Genomic DNA, 15,869 nt, shown 5'->3' on the forward strand with positions numbered 1-15,869 from the left:
TCATCTTTTTGCGTGCATGTGCGCATGCATGAGACACGCATGCAAAGGGTACTTCATGTGCACAAGTCGCCCATGTGTCATGTGACATGTGGTTGTGTATGTCATATGTATAAGTCAGGTGGAGGAGTGATGTTATAAAAAAGAGGGAGGGTGAAAAGGGAATTTTTGTGCATGTTTTTGTCTTTTTACAAGATGTGACTGAAGCATGATCTAACAATAAAAAGGGACGATTTGAATTGTTCAAATAAAAAGGGGTGTGTTTTTAACAACCTTCTTGCGTATATAAGTTGAGAATCAGTCTAGTCATGTTAACCCACCTTTAACAAAAGATTGCCTGCTTTGTTATGCACGGCTCTGTAAGGACAATAGGTGCTTGTGTTTACATGCTGAGACATTACAATGACATGTCCTCGTGGATATTTGAAAGGAGTCAGTGTGTGTATGTAATGTCTTTTACAAAGGTGTGACTGAGGGATGTTCTAGTAATAAAAAGAGAGACAGACAACAGATAGATACAATATATAAGGAGACAAAACTTTTCATTCTGGTCTATACCCTGGACATGACTTGCTATATTAACATTAGTTGTAAACACACTGAAGCATGGCTGGCTTACAGATGAAACATTCAGTGACAGAGGGAGTCCAAACTCTCTGCATCAAGATCCATTCATTATGTTCTTCCTCACTGTTCAGCTTCAACTCTGCTGGTGTTTGTTAGTAGTGATGCGTGTGTGTGAAGCTGTGTAGAGCGACAGCCGGCCATATTGATCTGGCCTATAACTGTTATTATCTGTGTGTTTCTTAAATGTATCTGCCTTTTAAAATTAATTTAATTGTTAACATCCAGCAGATAACACTTACTACAAAGTTTTTGCACTCCATTAATATATTCATTATTTCATCAGGAAAAATTCATGAATTTTCATAAATGTGAAGTGGTGCATAGAATCTAAGAGACACTGAGCTGCTTTTTAAGTAATTTCCAGTCAACTGTCTTAAATTTTGAACAACCTACTTTTGTCAAACTGTTTTTGAGTCCAACAAAGCTTCAATTTACAGACCACTGTTCAGTTAATTAAATTTGAGGGCGATCATGGTGTGAAGTAATTTCACTTTATTTTAGCACTAACAGTAGGATTTCAGGAAACGTTTGATGATCATTGTGATATTTCTACCTACAATAATCATAGCATGAAAATTTGATACTGGCCCATCCCTACTGCAGCTAATGATGCACACCTGTCGTCACTATCATTGATTAAGCAGACAATCTCCCACACAATCACAAAATTTTTTTAAGAAGCCACATCACAGCAGGACTGAAGCCCTTCAACAAAATATAACATTCTGAAACGCAAACTACTCAACTGAAACCTGACATCCATTATTTGTGCAATGTGAATGACAGGGGCGGACTTTACCATCAGGTAACTGCCTGGGATCCCCAATTAAAAAGGTCCCCAAACAACTATTATGTTTATTATGATATTTAGATATGAAAAATATTGAATTATGTTACTATTCTAACTCATTATACACCTGTAATAAGTTACAAAAGCACTTAAAAAATATGTAACTATATACTTCAGAGGACAACATTGTACCACTACGTTTACCTGACAGATAAATGTTACTATTATGTGGCAGATTCAGAATTTACTAATGAAAAATAAATAAAATATAATGCAATTCACTAAAACTATCCAGCACTATATAAAAGTTAAAAGCTCCATTTTTAACAGACGTTTAGTAAATTAAAGTACATTGTGTTAAAAATACCTCTCTTTCACTCCTCACTTTTAAGCAAAAATTTGAATGCTGGCTTTTGCTTGGATAGTATTTTTACTGTGTGGTATTCATAGTTTTACTTAAGAAAAAGCCTTAAGAATACCAACATTTCCAGTTAGAGAAAGTGTAAAAATAAAGCAGGACAGTTTGCCTGCATGGGGCCCCCAAATCACTAAATCCACCCCTGGTGACTTATAAATTAACAGAAACATTGGACTGAAATTAGTGATCTAATACATAAAACAATAGTAATATTGGGAACCAGGACCCAGTCAAAAGGGAGAGGAGAAATTTTTCTACAGTTATAGTCTACACTGTACACAATCTAGTGCCTTGTGTGTCACCTTTACAGTGCTATCTGTTGGATTAGAGCTGCAGAAGAGGAGGCTACAGGTCAGGTTGGCTCAATTTACCGCGTACTTTGGCACAGAGTCGCGTCCTGTCAGTGGTTTTTCACTGACCACGTGTTTAAATTGCCTAACCATACCTCCCTTGCATCATGCCCGTAGGGATAAACCGTTTTAAAAACGTCGGCAATGCACGTTTTACATCACTGTCACTGGATGTAACCCGTAGTTTGGCTAAGAACACTGCTGACAACACTCCGGCTTCTGTTGCCGTATTATATTTGGCTCCTCCTTCTTCATGTCAACCACAAAACCGCCCTGAGTCAAGCTGTCTGCAGCAAGCACAAATGAACCGGAAACACTGTGATTTATTAAATAAAGTAATAAAATAGAGTTGGAGTTGGTAGGATACAGAGGCTGTCACGAAATGTGTTTTTTGTTTTCTTTACTGAACAGTGGTGGATAAAGTATTCAGATCCTTTACTCCAGTAAAAGTACCAATACAGCAATGTAAAAATACTCCATTACAAGTAAAAGCCCTGCATGAAACTTAAGTAAAAGTACAGAAGCAGCGAAATACAGTCAAAGTATTGCAGTAAAAGTATTGGTCACAATAAATAAACGATTGTATATTTTCCCATCAGAACTTTACTGTTGTGACTTTGAAACATTTTCCGCCTTTATGTTGGAGAATATCAATATCAGAATCAGGTTTATTTTCAAGTAAATTTATTTTTTTACATACAAGGAATTTGCCTCGGTGCTGTGGTGCATAACAGTCAAAAATATTCACAAATTATATTATATGCACAATTTTTAAAAAAAATATGTAAAATAAATTCTAAGAAGAGCTGCAACAGATTTACATTTTAAATATTTCATAGGAGAGAATGAGATGAAATGTAAGAAATATTGACCAGGAGTAAACAGTATATGCAGTTTGCAATTCATAACCATCATCATCATCATCATCATCATCATCATGTAAAGCGCCATATTAGATTATGAGGTCACGTTAATATAACGTTTAATGTCCATGCGGGATATATTACTGAACATAACATAAATGTAACTGAACTACAACATTATATCAACGCTCCAGCCCGGGTTTTATTCAGTTGAACAGCACAGTGACATAAAGCGTGGTTTCAATTGACTCGTGTTTTGAAAACACTTCCGGAAAGCAGCTCGTGTGTCGGTTAAGCTTGACGCACCCGGCGCGGAGACAAAACCCGGGTATTTTTCACCGCCAGAGTGTCTTCTTTGCAGAGCAGCCAGATCAGCTGTTGCAGTCAACGTGTGCAACATTATCTGGTGTAATTTTGCTGGCTTGAACTCTTCTGATTAGTCTTGAATTACCGCCTGTTTGTAGGGTCAACATGGACAGTCGGAAACGACCGTTAGAGGCTGTTTTGAGCGCCGGTAACAGCTTCAAAACACCGGAGAAGAGAGTGTCCGTTGTCCCTCTGCTGGACTCGGACTACACGCGATGGGGAGTGGAGGAAACGTGTCAGTATCTGCGAAGAGAGGGTCTCGGAGAATGGGAGGATAAATTTAGAGGTTGGTTTCATGGTTTCTATAGTTTTAATGCTCAGATTTACATTTTACAGTAGGTCTAAATACAGCTAGTCAGTTGAAAGCTGCTCAGTGTTAACGCTGCACGTTGCTGTGGCATGATATTTATCATCAAAACTTATGTTTGCTCTTTTATGTTATGTAGAGCAAAAGATCACTGGTGTGGGGCTGAGATATCTCAAGGATGCTGACCTGGAAAAGATTGGCATACAGTAAGTGTCAAACCGAGTTGTGGGATTTCTAAAAAAAAATGTCCTGAGCACTTGTGGGGAGGAGGAAATGTGACCAAAACCACTTCCCCCTGAGGCTGAAGCACTAACGATACTGCCAAATAATGGCCAAATGACCCCCTTGTTTACTTTGATGCTTCACATCTCATCCTCCCCCCTCCTCTCCCTTTTCTATTTTATTCTGTCTAGGTATCTTGGTGATCGCCTACAGATCCTGCACAGCCTCAGGAAGCTGTGGCAGGTAGAAGCGGAGCCAAGTAAGGTAACAACTACATCACAGTGCTTCACTTTCAAGGCTTTAGAGATAAGAAATATAGACATAACAGAACGAAGAAAATGAGCTTGTAGGATAAACAGTAAGGAAGTGTGAAAAGATAGCAGCGTCAGTGAACTGTGCCTCTTTATTCTCTGTTCTCAAAACATGACAAATGGCTGGAAAGAATTATTAAAGGGGATGATTGTGTAGTGTGAAATGTAGAAAGACTACTCCCTAGATTCCTGGAGGTAAACTTTCTGGGGCTTTGAGTGACATCTTAGCAAGTTGGAAGCTTTAATGAGCTGTTACTAGCTAAAACACATGTACACCTGCCTCCATCAAAAAGCTATAGGCAAGCAACAGCCTGTACAAGATCACATCTTTTAACTTGAACGAAGAGATGGGATCACTTTAAACCTGTTTTAGCCTCTTAACACTAACTGCCTGTTTGTTTGCAAATTGTTTTTGGTTTTTCAAAGCATTGCACAGACTGGCCTTGGCTACATTACTGAACTGTGTGAGCCTTCAGGTACAGTAGTCTGAGATCTTTTAGCAGTGGCCCGTGGCTGCGTGGCCATCCAAGAGTAAAGGCTAAACAGGATGAGCAAGTCTTCTCCGTCAGGGCCCAGAGACTCTGGAACAATTTGCATGAGAAAATCTGCTCATCCTCTGTTACATAACTTTTCCAATCACACTTTTATCACAAAGCTCACATTTTAGTTAATTCTACTCTCTTCTATTTTATCCGATTTTGCACCCAGTCATTTTTAACTGCTTTGTTTTCAGGTTGTCTTGTGTAATTCTGTATTTTATAGTCTTTTTATTTTGTAAATAACATTTTTTTTAGAAATGTAAACTATAAATGAAGTTTATTATTACTATTTTATTGTGGGTTACTAGTGTTGTGGTAAGGAACAAAAAAATCAAATCACCCTGTCATCTATACATAAACACAAATACTGGATATTTTGGCACTTTTCTGTTTTGATTATGAAAGATTAAGTAAGTCTCTTTTGTGTTCTCATAGCAGCTCGTTGTCCTGTCTCCCGCCAGGTGTTTAATGATCCCATCCACGGCCATGTGGAGTTACACCCACTCCTAATCAAAATCGTTGACACGCCTCAGTTCCAGAGACTACGAAACATCAAGCAGCTTGGAGCGACCTACTTTGTTTTCCCTGGAGCATCCCACAACCGCTTTGAACACTGCATCGGGTATGTATTCCTGTTTTTTATTCAGGTGTCGTGTATATTAAGTTGGGTTTATCATGAGTCAACATTGCTTGGCTGTTAAATACATGTGTAAAGCAATAAAACCATAGTCACATCTTAAGGGCAGTAAAACTCAGAGAAGACTCACAGTCATCAAATTGACAAACAGAAATGCAATGTCCTCTCTCAATAATCTTTTTAAATGGGACTTACATTTTGAAGATGCCTGCAGTTTTGTTTTATACAACACTGCCATCGTAACGCAACATTAATATAACATCCCGCGGACCAGGCCACATGAGAACCACCCCCATGAGTGCAGCTCTAAGGGTAAAAACAACCTCCCCTGCCCTCCTAGGAACAGAAATGCTGCCTGTCATACTGTAGTCAGAGAGAAAAAGATTATTGGCAATGTGATGTTGAGAGATATGGATTGGTCTGGCAGAAAATTAAGTGCGTGAACTTAGTGAGAAGGGTGTGACGTATCAAACACAAATGTTAATTCCCATGTTTGGAGCAGGATGGTCAAACAGCAGAAGTGGAGTTAATGGAGTAGAAAAATGCCTTTCTTTCACCTTCTCCCATTTAATTGCTGCTAACTTTGATTGTAATTCCAAACGATATTGTTATTTATATTTTATTATATTGTCAGGCAAATTCCACATAAAAACTTTTAAATGTAAGTTTTTTGAATTAACTGTCTGAACCACATTGAAACTGTATCACCCAATGTTACATAAAGCAACATGTGTGTATTTATTAATATAATCATTTATTTGTCATGTTTTGTGGTATTGTCATTGCATATCTAGTATGGAATTAATTGTTTTGTTGTGTGCTGGTAGAGTGGGTTACTTAGCAGGACGACTTGTACAAGCTCTGAATGAGAAGCAGCCAGAACTCCTCATTTCTCGCAGAGATGCTCTTTGTGTGCAGATTGCCGGGCTCTGCCATGATCTTGGTGAGTGGTTCACACATCCTATCAGTAACAAGGAGTAGACATGAGTGAGAATGAAAGTGAAACTATATTTATTGTGTACTATTTTTAGGAACTCAAATATATGTGTAATGTTTGTTTTTTCCTCAACATCCAGGACATGGGCCATTTTCTCACATGTTTGATGGCATGTTCATCCCCAAAGCACGTCCAGAAATTACCTGGAAGGTAAGAAACTTTGATTTCTATTTCTGTTCTGTTTCTGAAAACAAAACCAGCAGCTGCATTGAGGGAGACATCCCAGGTCACATATATTGTAGCATTAGTGATAACACAGTTAGGACGACAAATTAGTTTAAACCCACACTAAGAGCCAGTACAATACAGTGCTGGTTTGTTCATCAGTGGGCCAAACTAAAAATATTCATTATTCAATACTCAATATTCAACTGAGTTATTTGTTGCAAAGGCAGATTATCTACATCTGCTTTTTATCATGTGAAAAGGCAGCCTGTTAACACCCATCGATCTACAACTGCAACAAATTACTGCAGACATGCATCAGTTGAACCACATAACCATGAAGAACAATTGTTTAAAAGCTCAGATTGTTGTTGTGGTTTCAAAAGAGCATAACTTCCCCACCAGTGTTCTCAAACTAAGCTACTGACTGCAAAAAGTCAGACCAAATGATAATGACTGACTGTCTAGAAAAGCAGACTGTTTTTGGGTCGGCTATTTTGAGAAGTAAGTGGAAAAGGCCTTGAGCTCTCTCTAAACTCCATTCAGACTGGATTAACATTACAGGGGGAGGTGGGGAATGATACATTTACTGTGTTACTTGGTAATTTAACTCATTGTTCTGGATCGGATTTTAACCAAAGGGAAATTACAGGATATGGTCAGTAATAAATGTGGACATTCAGCAGGACAAAGTCAAATGCCCCCCCAGGAGGGGGTGAGAAAATTGAAGGTGAAGCAAAGATACTGTGTGAGGTGAATCTGAGTTAAAAAAAAATTTAAAAAAAGAACTCCTAATATCCACCATACACTAGAAGACTTTGAAAAGACTAAAGTTTGACACCCTCACACATCTAAAGACAATCTGTTTTTAGTCACAGACAAGATTTTGCAAAGACTGGGGATCGTGCAGGTTCACTATTTACAAGACTACAACTAGATTCCTTTTGAGATTATTTCCCATCCTGCTCCTGCTGTAACTTTACAAGAAGAAAAACTGTTGAACAGTGGAGCAGAAACAGAAGCTGCCCTTGTGTGTGTAGTGGTTCGTTTTGAATCACGAGCCAAAAGAAAATATAAATTAATCAATTAAGGAATTAATTCAGTTATAACTGAACAACAACAACAACTGTGAAAAGAAACAGACCATATATGCTGATTAACTCATTTTTGTTTAACAACTAAACTAAACTACTGTTTAACAAATAAAAATATATTTGAGTTAATGTTTCTTAGATCATATCAGCTAAGACAATCACATGTCAAAAGGTGTCATCCTGTACTTGAATTTTTACAACTTTAAAACAGCTACACTGTGGTTTCTGCCCACAGAAACCATCTTCAACCATTAACTATCTGGACACAGCACTTTCAACTGCTGGATGTTGCAGTATTTCTGTTTGGAAACCCTACAAACTGCATGAAATAGAATCGAAACAGCAGCAGCCTGGAGGATTATGCAAAGGCAGAAAGTCACACGTTTAATTCCTCCAACTGGCCTGAAATTATGTGTGAAAAACCATTAAATACACTGCAGACACACAGCAGCTGACAGAAAGGAAGTCAAATTATACAGAGTTAATATTAGTTTTTTTTCTGGGTGAATAAATGTTCATGTGACTTATAAAACGGGAAGCTAAAGGAAAAAAGGAATACTGCGCTTTCAAGTTTCATCAGGAGTCATTAATAACACCATCAAGCACATCATTTTTGGAAAGTAATTTAAAAACATGCATACAGAGGGCAACCATTTAATGCATACTGCAGTTAGAAACTGAGCACAGTCAGCTACTGTCAGTAATCAATACAAACACACATTATTAGGCTGTAAAGCATTAATCAAACCAATAACTAACAGCAGTCAACGTCAGACAACCTTATGATACTTAAGCAGTTAGCTATTGTGTGGTGGAAAATCTCCCACAACACTTGAAACTCAAAAAACTCAGGTAGATTCAGACTCAAAGAAAAACACTTGAAATTGGCAGAGTTCAATGTGAATAGGTTTACTGTGCATCAAGTGTAATACAGAGCAAACCGAGGCTTCGATCCCAGGATGAAAGACCTAATGCAAAATCTTGAAACATCATTTTATATACTTTTCATAACTCCTCTTGTTGTGGGGCCTATTATGGGCTCCACCTAGCTTTTGACCAAGTTCATTCGGTCTAAAAATAACGGTGTCTCAAACTTCCCTAATATCAAAAATAAAAATATGGCCTGCTGGCCTTTAATCACACATCATAAGCAAACAATCAAATACCATGAGTCCTTGATTCTTTAATAATTAACCCACCTGTGTGCTGTTTCTACAATGACTGTACACTGCTTATTATTTAATGAACTCTCCTGTGTACTGTCTTTTGTGCTGACACTGGCATGACTATTTGCACAAGGGAAATTTCTCTTTCACAAGTGTTTCTGTTAGGGATGCACGATATTGGATTTTTTGCCGATGCCCAATATGCCAACTTATTGTGGCCGATTGCCGATACCGATATATGCACATATTTTTTTCCAGTTGGCTGATGAGACTATTAAGCATGCAAGCATAGATTGTACTAAGTATGATCAAGAAAAATATATAAAGGAAGAATTTAGGAAGACTGGAGTTCAGGAGCTCAGCATTAAAACTTTAATGAACCCCCCCAGGTGGGTGGAGCAGTAGGGTTTTCTTTGAGTTTATTAGACAGACAGGATTAATGTGTAGGATTTAATCTCTGGTCCACACTCCGGAGCAGAAGGTGGCGATAATGCACCTAATACGCTGGTTGCCAAACGCCGTTATAAACCAAAAAGAAGTTTTTTTATTCCAAACAGACTGGTACATCCTGTAAGCCGAGGTGTTTCCTATCTGTGCAGCGGAACATAGCAACTCCTCGACGGACTGTTTTTCCCTGACGGTCCCAGTGCTTCCTCCGCAGGCTCCACTTCACTCAGCTGCCAGTCAGACCCGCTGCTTCTTCCCACTTTAACCTGAATAACAAACCAGGGCTCGGTGCTCCGGTTGGATCCACATAGAGAGACGGGGCTAATGTATAAACCAAATTATAACACAATGTAAAGAAACCTATTTGGAACATTGGAAAGAGGAAACTAAAAGCCAAAGTAGATTAGAATGTTATCTGGTCCTAAAAAGAGATTATGAATTGGCAGAATATCTCTCTACTGTGAGAGATGGAAAGAGACAGATCCAAGTACAGGTTCACTGACCAAACTGGAAAAAAGGACACCACAAAAAGTCACAGCAACCAAAAGAAAACAGAATATGTGGTCACTGTTCAACAGACGAGTTTGAGACAGATGCACTTCCTACTACAATGTAAAAAATTCAGTGAAATTAGGAACATTTACTTCAACAAGTTCAGCTCTGTAATTTCAGATTTCAAAGAGCTTAATGACCTCTCAAAATTAAAAATACTCCTAGGAGAAGGAGACAGAGCATATCTTACTGCCCAATATGTATCAACATGCCACAACCAGAGGGACAGTGAATGACCTAGACACATGGCACACACATGTATTCACACACACACACACACACACACACACACACACACACACACACAAATACATTCATAGGATATAACATAACAACAACATAACACAAATTCATAAAAATAACTCATCCCCTGCCCACCCACCCACACAAACATACCCAGACATACTGTGTGTCTGTGCAACACACCCACTCACATACACCCAGCGAGAGAAAGTCAGACAGACAGACAGACAACTAAGGCTACTGCACAAAGCATTTAACGTCATATGACTTGCAAGCATGACAGTTGAGGGCTAAGACAGTGACTGTGGTGTTGAGACTGATAAGGTTCACTGATAAGAACTGTTAGGCACACTTTTGTATCCTGTTATCTTTTAGCAGATAAGTTCTTTGTATTTGTGCAGTGAGTCATTGTACTTTCATTTTCAAATTGTGACTACTCTCATATTAATATAATGAGTTTGTGTATGATGCAGCATGAGACTGCCTCTCTAGCCATGTTTGACTACCTGGTGAATGATAATTGCCTGAAGCCGGTGATGGAGCAACACGGCCTGGTGCTGCCTGAGGACCTGGACTTCATCAAGGAGCAGATTGCGGGACCTTTGGATACTAATGCCGCTCAAGGCAAGAAGGTAACTGCCAGTGTGAAAGTGTGTGAAATCAGTCAATATCATTCTACAGTAGCCAGTGTCTGATGCCATTATTGTGCCATCATTTTCACAGTGGCCGTATAAAGGCCGACCAGAGGACAAGTCCTTCCTCTATGAAATTGTGGCCAACAAAAGAAATGGCATTGATGTGGACAAGTGGGACTACTTTGCCAGGTGAGGCTTATTAATCTGTTAGTTTGTTTAATTAACATTAATTTTCCAAATCAAATTTTGAATATTCATACTTTCTGTTTAGTTGTCATCACTTATTTCTTCATATACTGCATTTCCTCACTTTTTTCACATACTGCATTTCCTCACTTTGTCTCCTCTCAGGGACTGCTACCACCTGGGCATCCAGAACAACTTTGACTATCGCCGCTTCCTAAAGTTTGCCAGGGTGTGTGAGGTGGACGGGCAGAAGCACATCTGCACTAGAGACAAGGTGCTTACTTTTTAACATCTGCTTTTTGATCAGTTTTTAAAATAGTCATGATTAGTTGTGACTAAACTATAGATAATCCTGTCAACAGGAGGTGGGCAATCTGTATGACATGTTCCACACAAGGAACTGTCTCCACAGGAGAGCCTACCAGCACAAAGTGGGAAACATCATAGAAACCATGTGAGTAACTACTTGGTTTGATGTGGCTTGTTGTCTTTGCTTCTCAAAAGTGATAATATGTTGATGTGTTTATCCAGGGTCACAGAGGCCTTTTTAAAAGCAGATAAGCACATCCAGATTGAAGGCTCAGGAGGGAAGATGTTCACTCTCTCTACAGCAATAGATGATATGGAGGCCTACACCAAGCTGACAGGTCTGTAGATACTATTGTGTGCTGTAAGCTTGTGTTTTTAGAGCATTAAAATACACGGAGGAGATAGCCAAGATACCCCATCTGTGCCATCTTTAAATAACATGGTAGATTGTTCAAACTGTCCGACTATTTTCTGAGTTTTATCACAGTTTGAAATAAGGAAATTAAATGCATGAATTAATAACTCTGGTGTCTTTTTGTTTGCTCTATCTGACCTGCTTTCCACTCTGTCTGTTCTGTAGATCATGTGTTTGAACAAATACTCAACTCGTCCTCCTCGGAGCTGGCTGAGGCAAGGCAGATCCTGCGCAACATCATCTGTCGGCGCCTCTACAAGTGTCTGGGCCAAACCCAAGCAGACAAATCCATGAGTGTCACCAAGGTTTGTGCTCATGTCTTCATTTTGTTGTACTGTAAATCTATGGTAGTCCCACTCAATTTGTTCAACTTTTGTAAGACTGGTAGAGGTAGGTTTATTTACAGCAGTTTTTGAGTGAGTAATCCGTTGAAAATGTTTTCTTTTAGGAGCTAATTGTGCTGTTTGTTTCAGTGCTGTTTTTTGTGTGTGATTGGTACCTGTTCTTGCAATGTATTCGTTGGTGGTTTTCAGTTGTTGTGTAAGGCAGCAGCTTAAGATTTGCAGTGTTCCAGATCCAGAGATGATCCTTCAATGTCTTGTTTTTTCTGATTGAAACTCAAAGCTACTCATTCCAGAGCATCTTTTCATCACTTTTGAGAATCTGGAACCAGCAAATGTTTGGCATTTTTGCTTGATAAATTATTTTAACTATAAACTGATTATGAAATTTGTTGACAATTAATTTTCTGTCAAATGTTTAATCGACTAATAATTTCAGATCTATTGTTTGTTTTGATGAAACTTGTTTGCTGCACCAAAAATAGTAGACATTGTGATCATGTTCATGGTTGAACATTTTTCTTTATCATTATAAATTGACTGCATTCACTTTGTTCTCACATTTCAAGTGCACTATGTAGAATCTACTTCATGATTTTTGTGTTTTGTTTTATATGAAGATATGATACTAGTGTGATCAAATCCCAAGGGTCAACTCTAACTTAACTGTCCTGCCAAGTTGAAATAAGTAATATCTCTTGACTCCTCAACTTCTGTCTCTCTCCTCCATTAGGAGGAGATTCACAGATGGGAAGCAGATTTGGCTCAATCCATCCCTCAGAGTGGCGCCCAGGATGTCGATCTGCGGCCAGAGGACTTTCTAGTTAATGTGAGTATTATCTAATTACGATTAATCTCATAGAGTCCATTTGCTCATAGCTCTGAAGTGGGGAAACCCCTTTTTACTGTGAATTATCATTAGATTTATAAGCTAGTAGTTTCCCTTTTTGTTGCCTATTGCACTTGTTAATCTAATAACTTCCCTTCCCACTTCCTCCTTTAGGTCATTTTTCTGGACTATGGGATGAAGGAGAAGAACCCCATCAACAATGTGCGTTTCTATTGCAAGAATGACCTAACCACAGCCATCCAGATCCGCAAGAACCAGGTCAGAACTGAAGCAAGAAACACAGAATTTAAATCTTAATCTTTATTTTCATTAGCTACTTACACATATATAATTACATTATTTTCACTGTCCTTATCTTAAATGTATGTCTCAAAATAAAATCTGTGCTGCTGTCATTCTTGTCAGGTGTCTAAACTTCTTCCTGAGCGCTTTGCAGAGCAGCTCATCAGGGTTTACTGTAAGAAGACGGATGACAAGAGTCTGGAGGTGGCCAAGAAGCACTTTGTCCAGTGGTGCATGGACAAGAACTTCTCAAAGCCCCAGGTAAGATTTATATGCTACAGTGCAAAGAATTATATGTATATGACAGTAATGTTACACTGGATGTGGGGCTTTTTGGTTTGGCAGACAAATTAATGGTAAATGTTGTCTACTAGTGGTGCTGTGGGGCAGTGTAATGAGCAGATCTGCGTGTTGTTCGCATCTTGTGTGGTAACATTTCAGAACATTAAAGAATTGCTTCGTGGTAGGAGAAGCATTCAGGATGTTTTTTTAGGTTATTTAGATGTACAAAATGTAAAAAAAAAAAAAAAAAAAAACAACTACACAGGTTCCCAGGTGATGTTGGGTAGAACTAAGATTTATCAGGATATTTTTTACATTAAAATTATGTTTGTGTCATTTTCAGTACCATAATATGATTGCTCCTCCTAAGATTAGAGAATTAACATGTCCATCTCAGAACCAATCAAACCGCTGCAGGGATGAGCCCAATGCTGCCACAACCCGTAATAAATGTTTGTAAAAACTTAAAATAGGAACTTGTGTGTTGTGAAGAACCTGAAGGAAAAAATTTAAAGTAAGATGACAAAATGTTGTCTGTTGATGTTATTCAGAGAATGTAATTGTTAAATCACTAAGTTTTTCTTATAAAACATTTGTATAAAGGTTACAGTGAAGTGCTGACACCCTCTTGAGGATCTTTAGCATTTAGTGGTTCGAATCTGTCCTGTCTTTATACAACATTGTTTTTAAAATTCACCATTAATACTGTATACCACAGTAAAATCTGGAAAAATGTTTAAAGGTATCGAACGGATACGACCAGACACTAGTTACACGTTTCATTTGGAACCTGCAGCAAGGACTGTTCCTGAGATCCCTCTGTGAATTTAAATTTGGAGTTAGTGGAGTCAAGTCCCATACTTCAGTAATGAACTGTATCTCACTTTGCACACTCAGCACTGTTGTTAATACCAATGTCTGATGTTTCTATTCACACACAGGATGGAGACATAATAGCACCTGAGCTGACCCCTCTGAAAGCCAGCTGGTCCAACAACAATGAAGGCGAGGATGGTGAAGGCGGCAGCTACAGAGAAGTAAACTGGGCTAGTGTAAATGGACAAAAGAAAGCCAAAATTCAGCTTTTTAAGTAAGAGGAAATGAGCCAATAGCCCTCTGTTACATATTTGGTAGATGAGAAAGTGTTGAATGAAAATTATATTTTTCTACAAGGCAAGTGTGTTGATTAGCACAGCACAACTAAAAATCATTAATTCTGTTTGAAGAATTAAACACCAAAAAGAAATGATTTCAAAGTTTCAAAAAAGAGGACTCATTATGGTATATTCAGGGCCTGCACTCAGGTTTTTTCTACAGAAATAACACCCTCTTCAATATTATATACATATGTTTGTTTTAGTTTGACCAATTTAATCAGGTTTTTATTTCAAACTCCCCTTTTCCATTTGGAGCTGTGAGTGTCACATTTTAAGTTGAATTATTGTTTTATAAGCATGTGCAATGCAATAGCCTGCTATCATGTATTTATATCATGAACTATAAATCATAGTCAGTTAAAATGTTTTATTCTGTTACTCAACATTTCAGGGCAGTGTATTTTTACAACCTATACATGAGTTAGTACAAATGTTTCAGGGCGTAGTACAATCTTTCTGATTCCTTTTTTTTTTTTTTTTTTTTTTTTTTTTTGCACAACAGTCTTTTGTAAAAAGTTCACCGAATCTGCAGCTAAAAGTTACCATACATACTCCATAAACAAACGCACAGTGTTGATGATTGTTGCAAATCCATTGCTCTCTGACGTTTAAGTGAGCATCGAATGTGTGGTTTTTATTTGCGAATTTATTTTAAAATTGGATTTGATCTTACTTTGACTTGAATGTAATTATTTTTGAGTTTGCTGTGGTTGTTGTTGTGGTGTTTTTGTAGTGCCTATTGCTTTCTTCTATCATCTGTGCATCTGTGGGTAAAACATATTTGGATGTACAGTGTTATGCAATATTTTCTTCTTACAAAATGTAGTGTTGTCTCATCATATCAGCCTCCTAGTTTTTGTTTTAGCGATGTGTAAGAAAAGAATTATATTTTTGAAAAAGTGTAAAGTAAAATCTACCTAAGGTTATCAGGGGATCTTGTGAAGGTTATTTCTTAATGAGAGGGGCTGAAAACAGATTGTCCTTGCTCAGTTTGAAAATAAAACTCTTTTCTCTCAATCGCATCTTCATGTAATTAAACTTGTGGAACACCAGAGGGCATCATATACACTCACCGGCCACTTCATTAGGTACACCTGTGCAATCTAATGTAATCCAATACAACAGCTCTGCCATAAATTATATATTTGTGAAGCTTATGCATTTTCAGTTTTTGTTGACATTGACATTGTTATTTTTGTTGACAAATATTAGGAACAACATTCAATATAATGCACCCCAGTACACCACCACCAACCACTAGAACCTCAATAATAAACATAAAGTAGAATTATCACCTTTCTGACAATGTCAACAAAAACTA

General features: G+C 38.0%; 1 protein-coding gene across 1 annotated transcript; it reads left to right on the forward strand.

Annotated features, from left to right (window-relative positions):
* The first annotated feature begins 3,352 nt into the window (after window positions 1-3,352).
* On the forward strand, window positions 3,353-15,565 carry LOC121895600 (deoxynucleoside triphosphate triphosphohydrolase SAMHD1-like). The gene is made up of 16 exons (XM_042408922.1): window positions 3,353-3,697; window positions 3,858-3,924; window positions 4,132-4,204; window positions 5,252-5,412; window positions 6,255-6,370; window positions 6,504-6,574; window positions 10,565-10,723; window positions 10,815-10,915; window positions 11,078-11,186; window positions 11,275-11,366; window positions 11,444-11,559; window positions 11,802-11,941; window positions 12,711-12,806; window positions 12,981-13,085; window positions 13,233-13,370; window positions 14,333-15,565. Exons 1-16 carry the CDS (start codon window positions 3,517-3,519, stop codon window positions 14,483-14,485), a joined length of 1,878 nt encoding a protein of 625 aa, XP_042264856.1. The 5' UTR covers window positions 3,353-3,516; the 3' UTR covers window positions 14,486-15,565.
* The last annotated feature ends 304 nt before the right edge of the window (window positions 15,566-15,869 follow it).

This window comes from Thunnus maccoyii, chromosome 4 (assembly GCF_910596095.1).
Source record: "Thunnus maccoyii chromosome 4, fThuMac1.1, whole genome shotgun sequence".
Lineage (NCBI taxonomy): Eukaryota > Metazoa > Chordata > Actinopteri > Scombriformes > Scombridae > Thunnus > Thunnus maccoyii.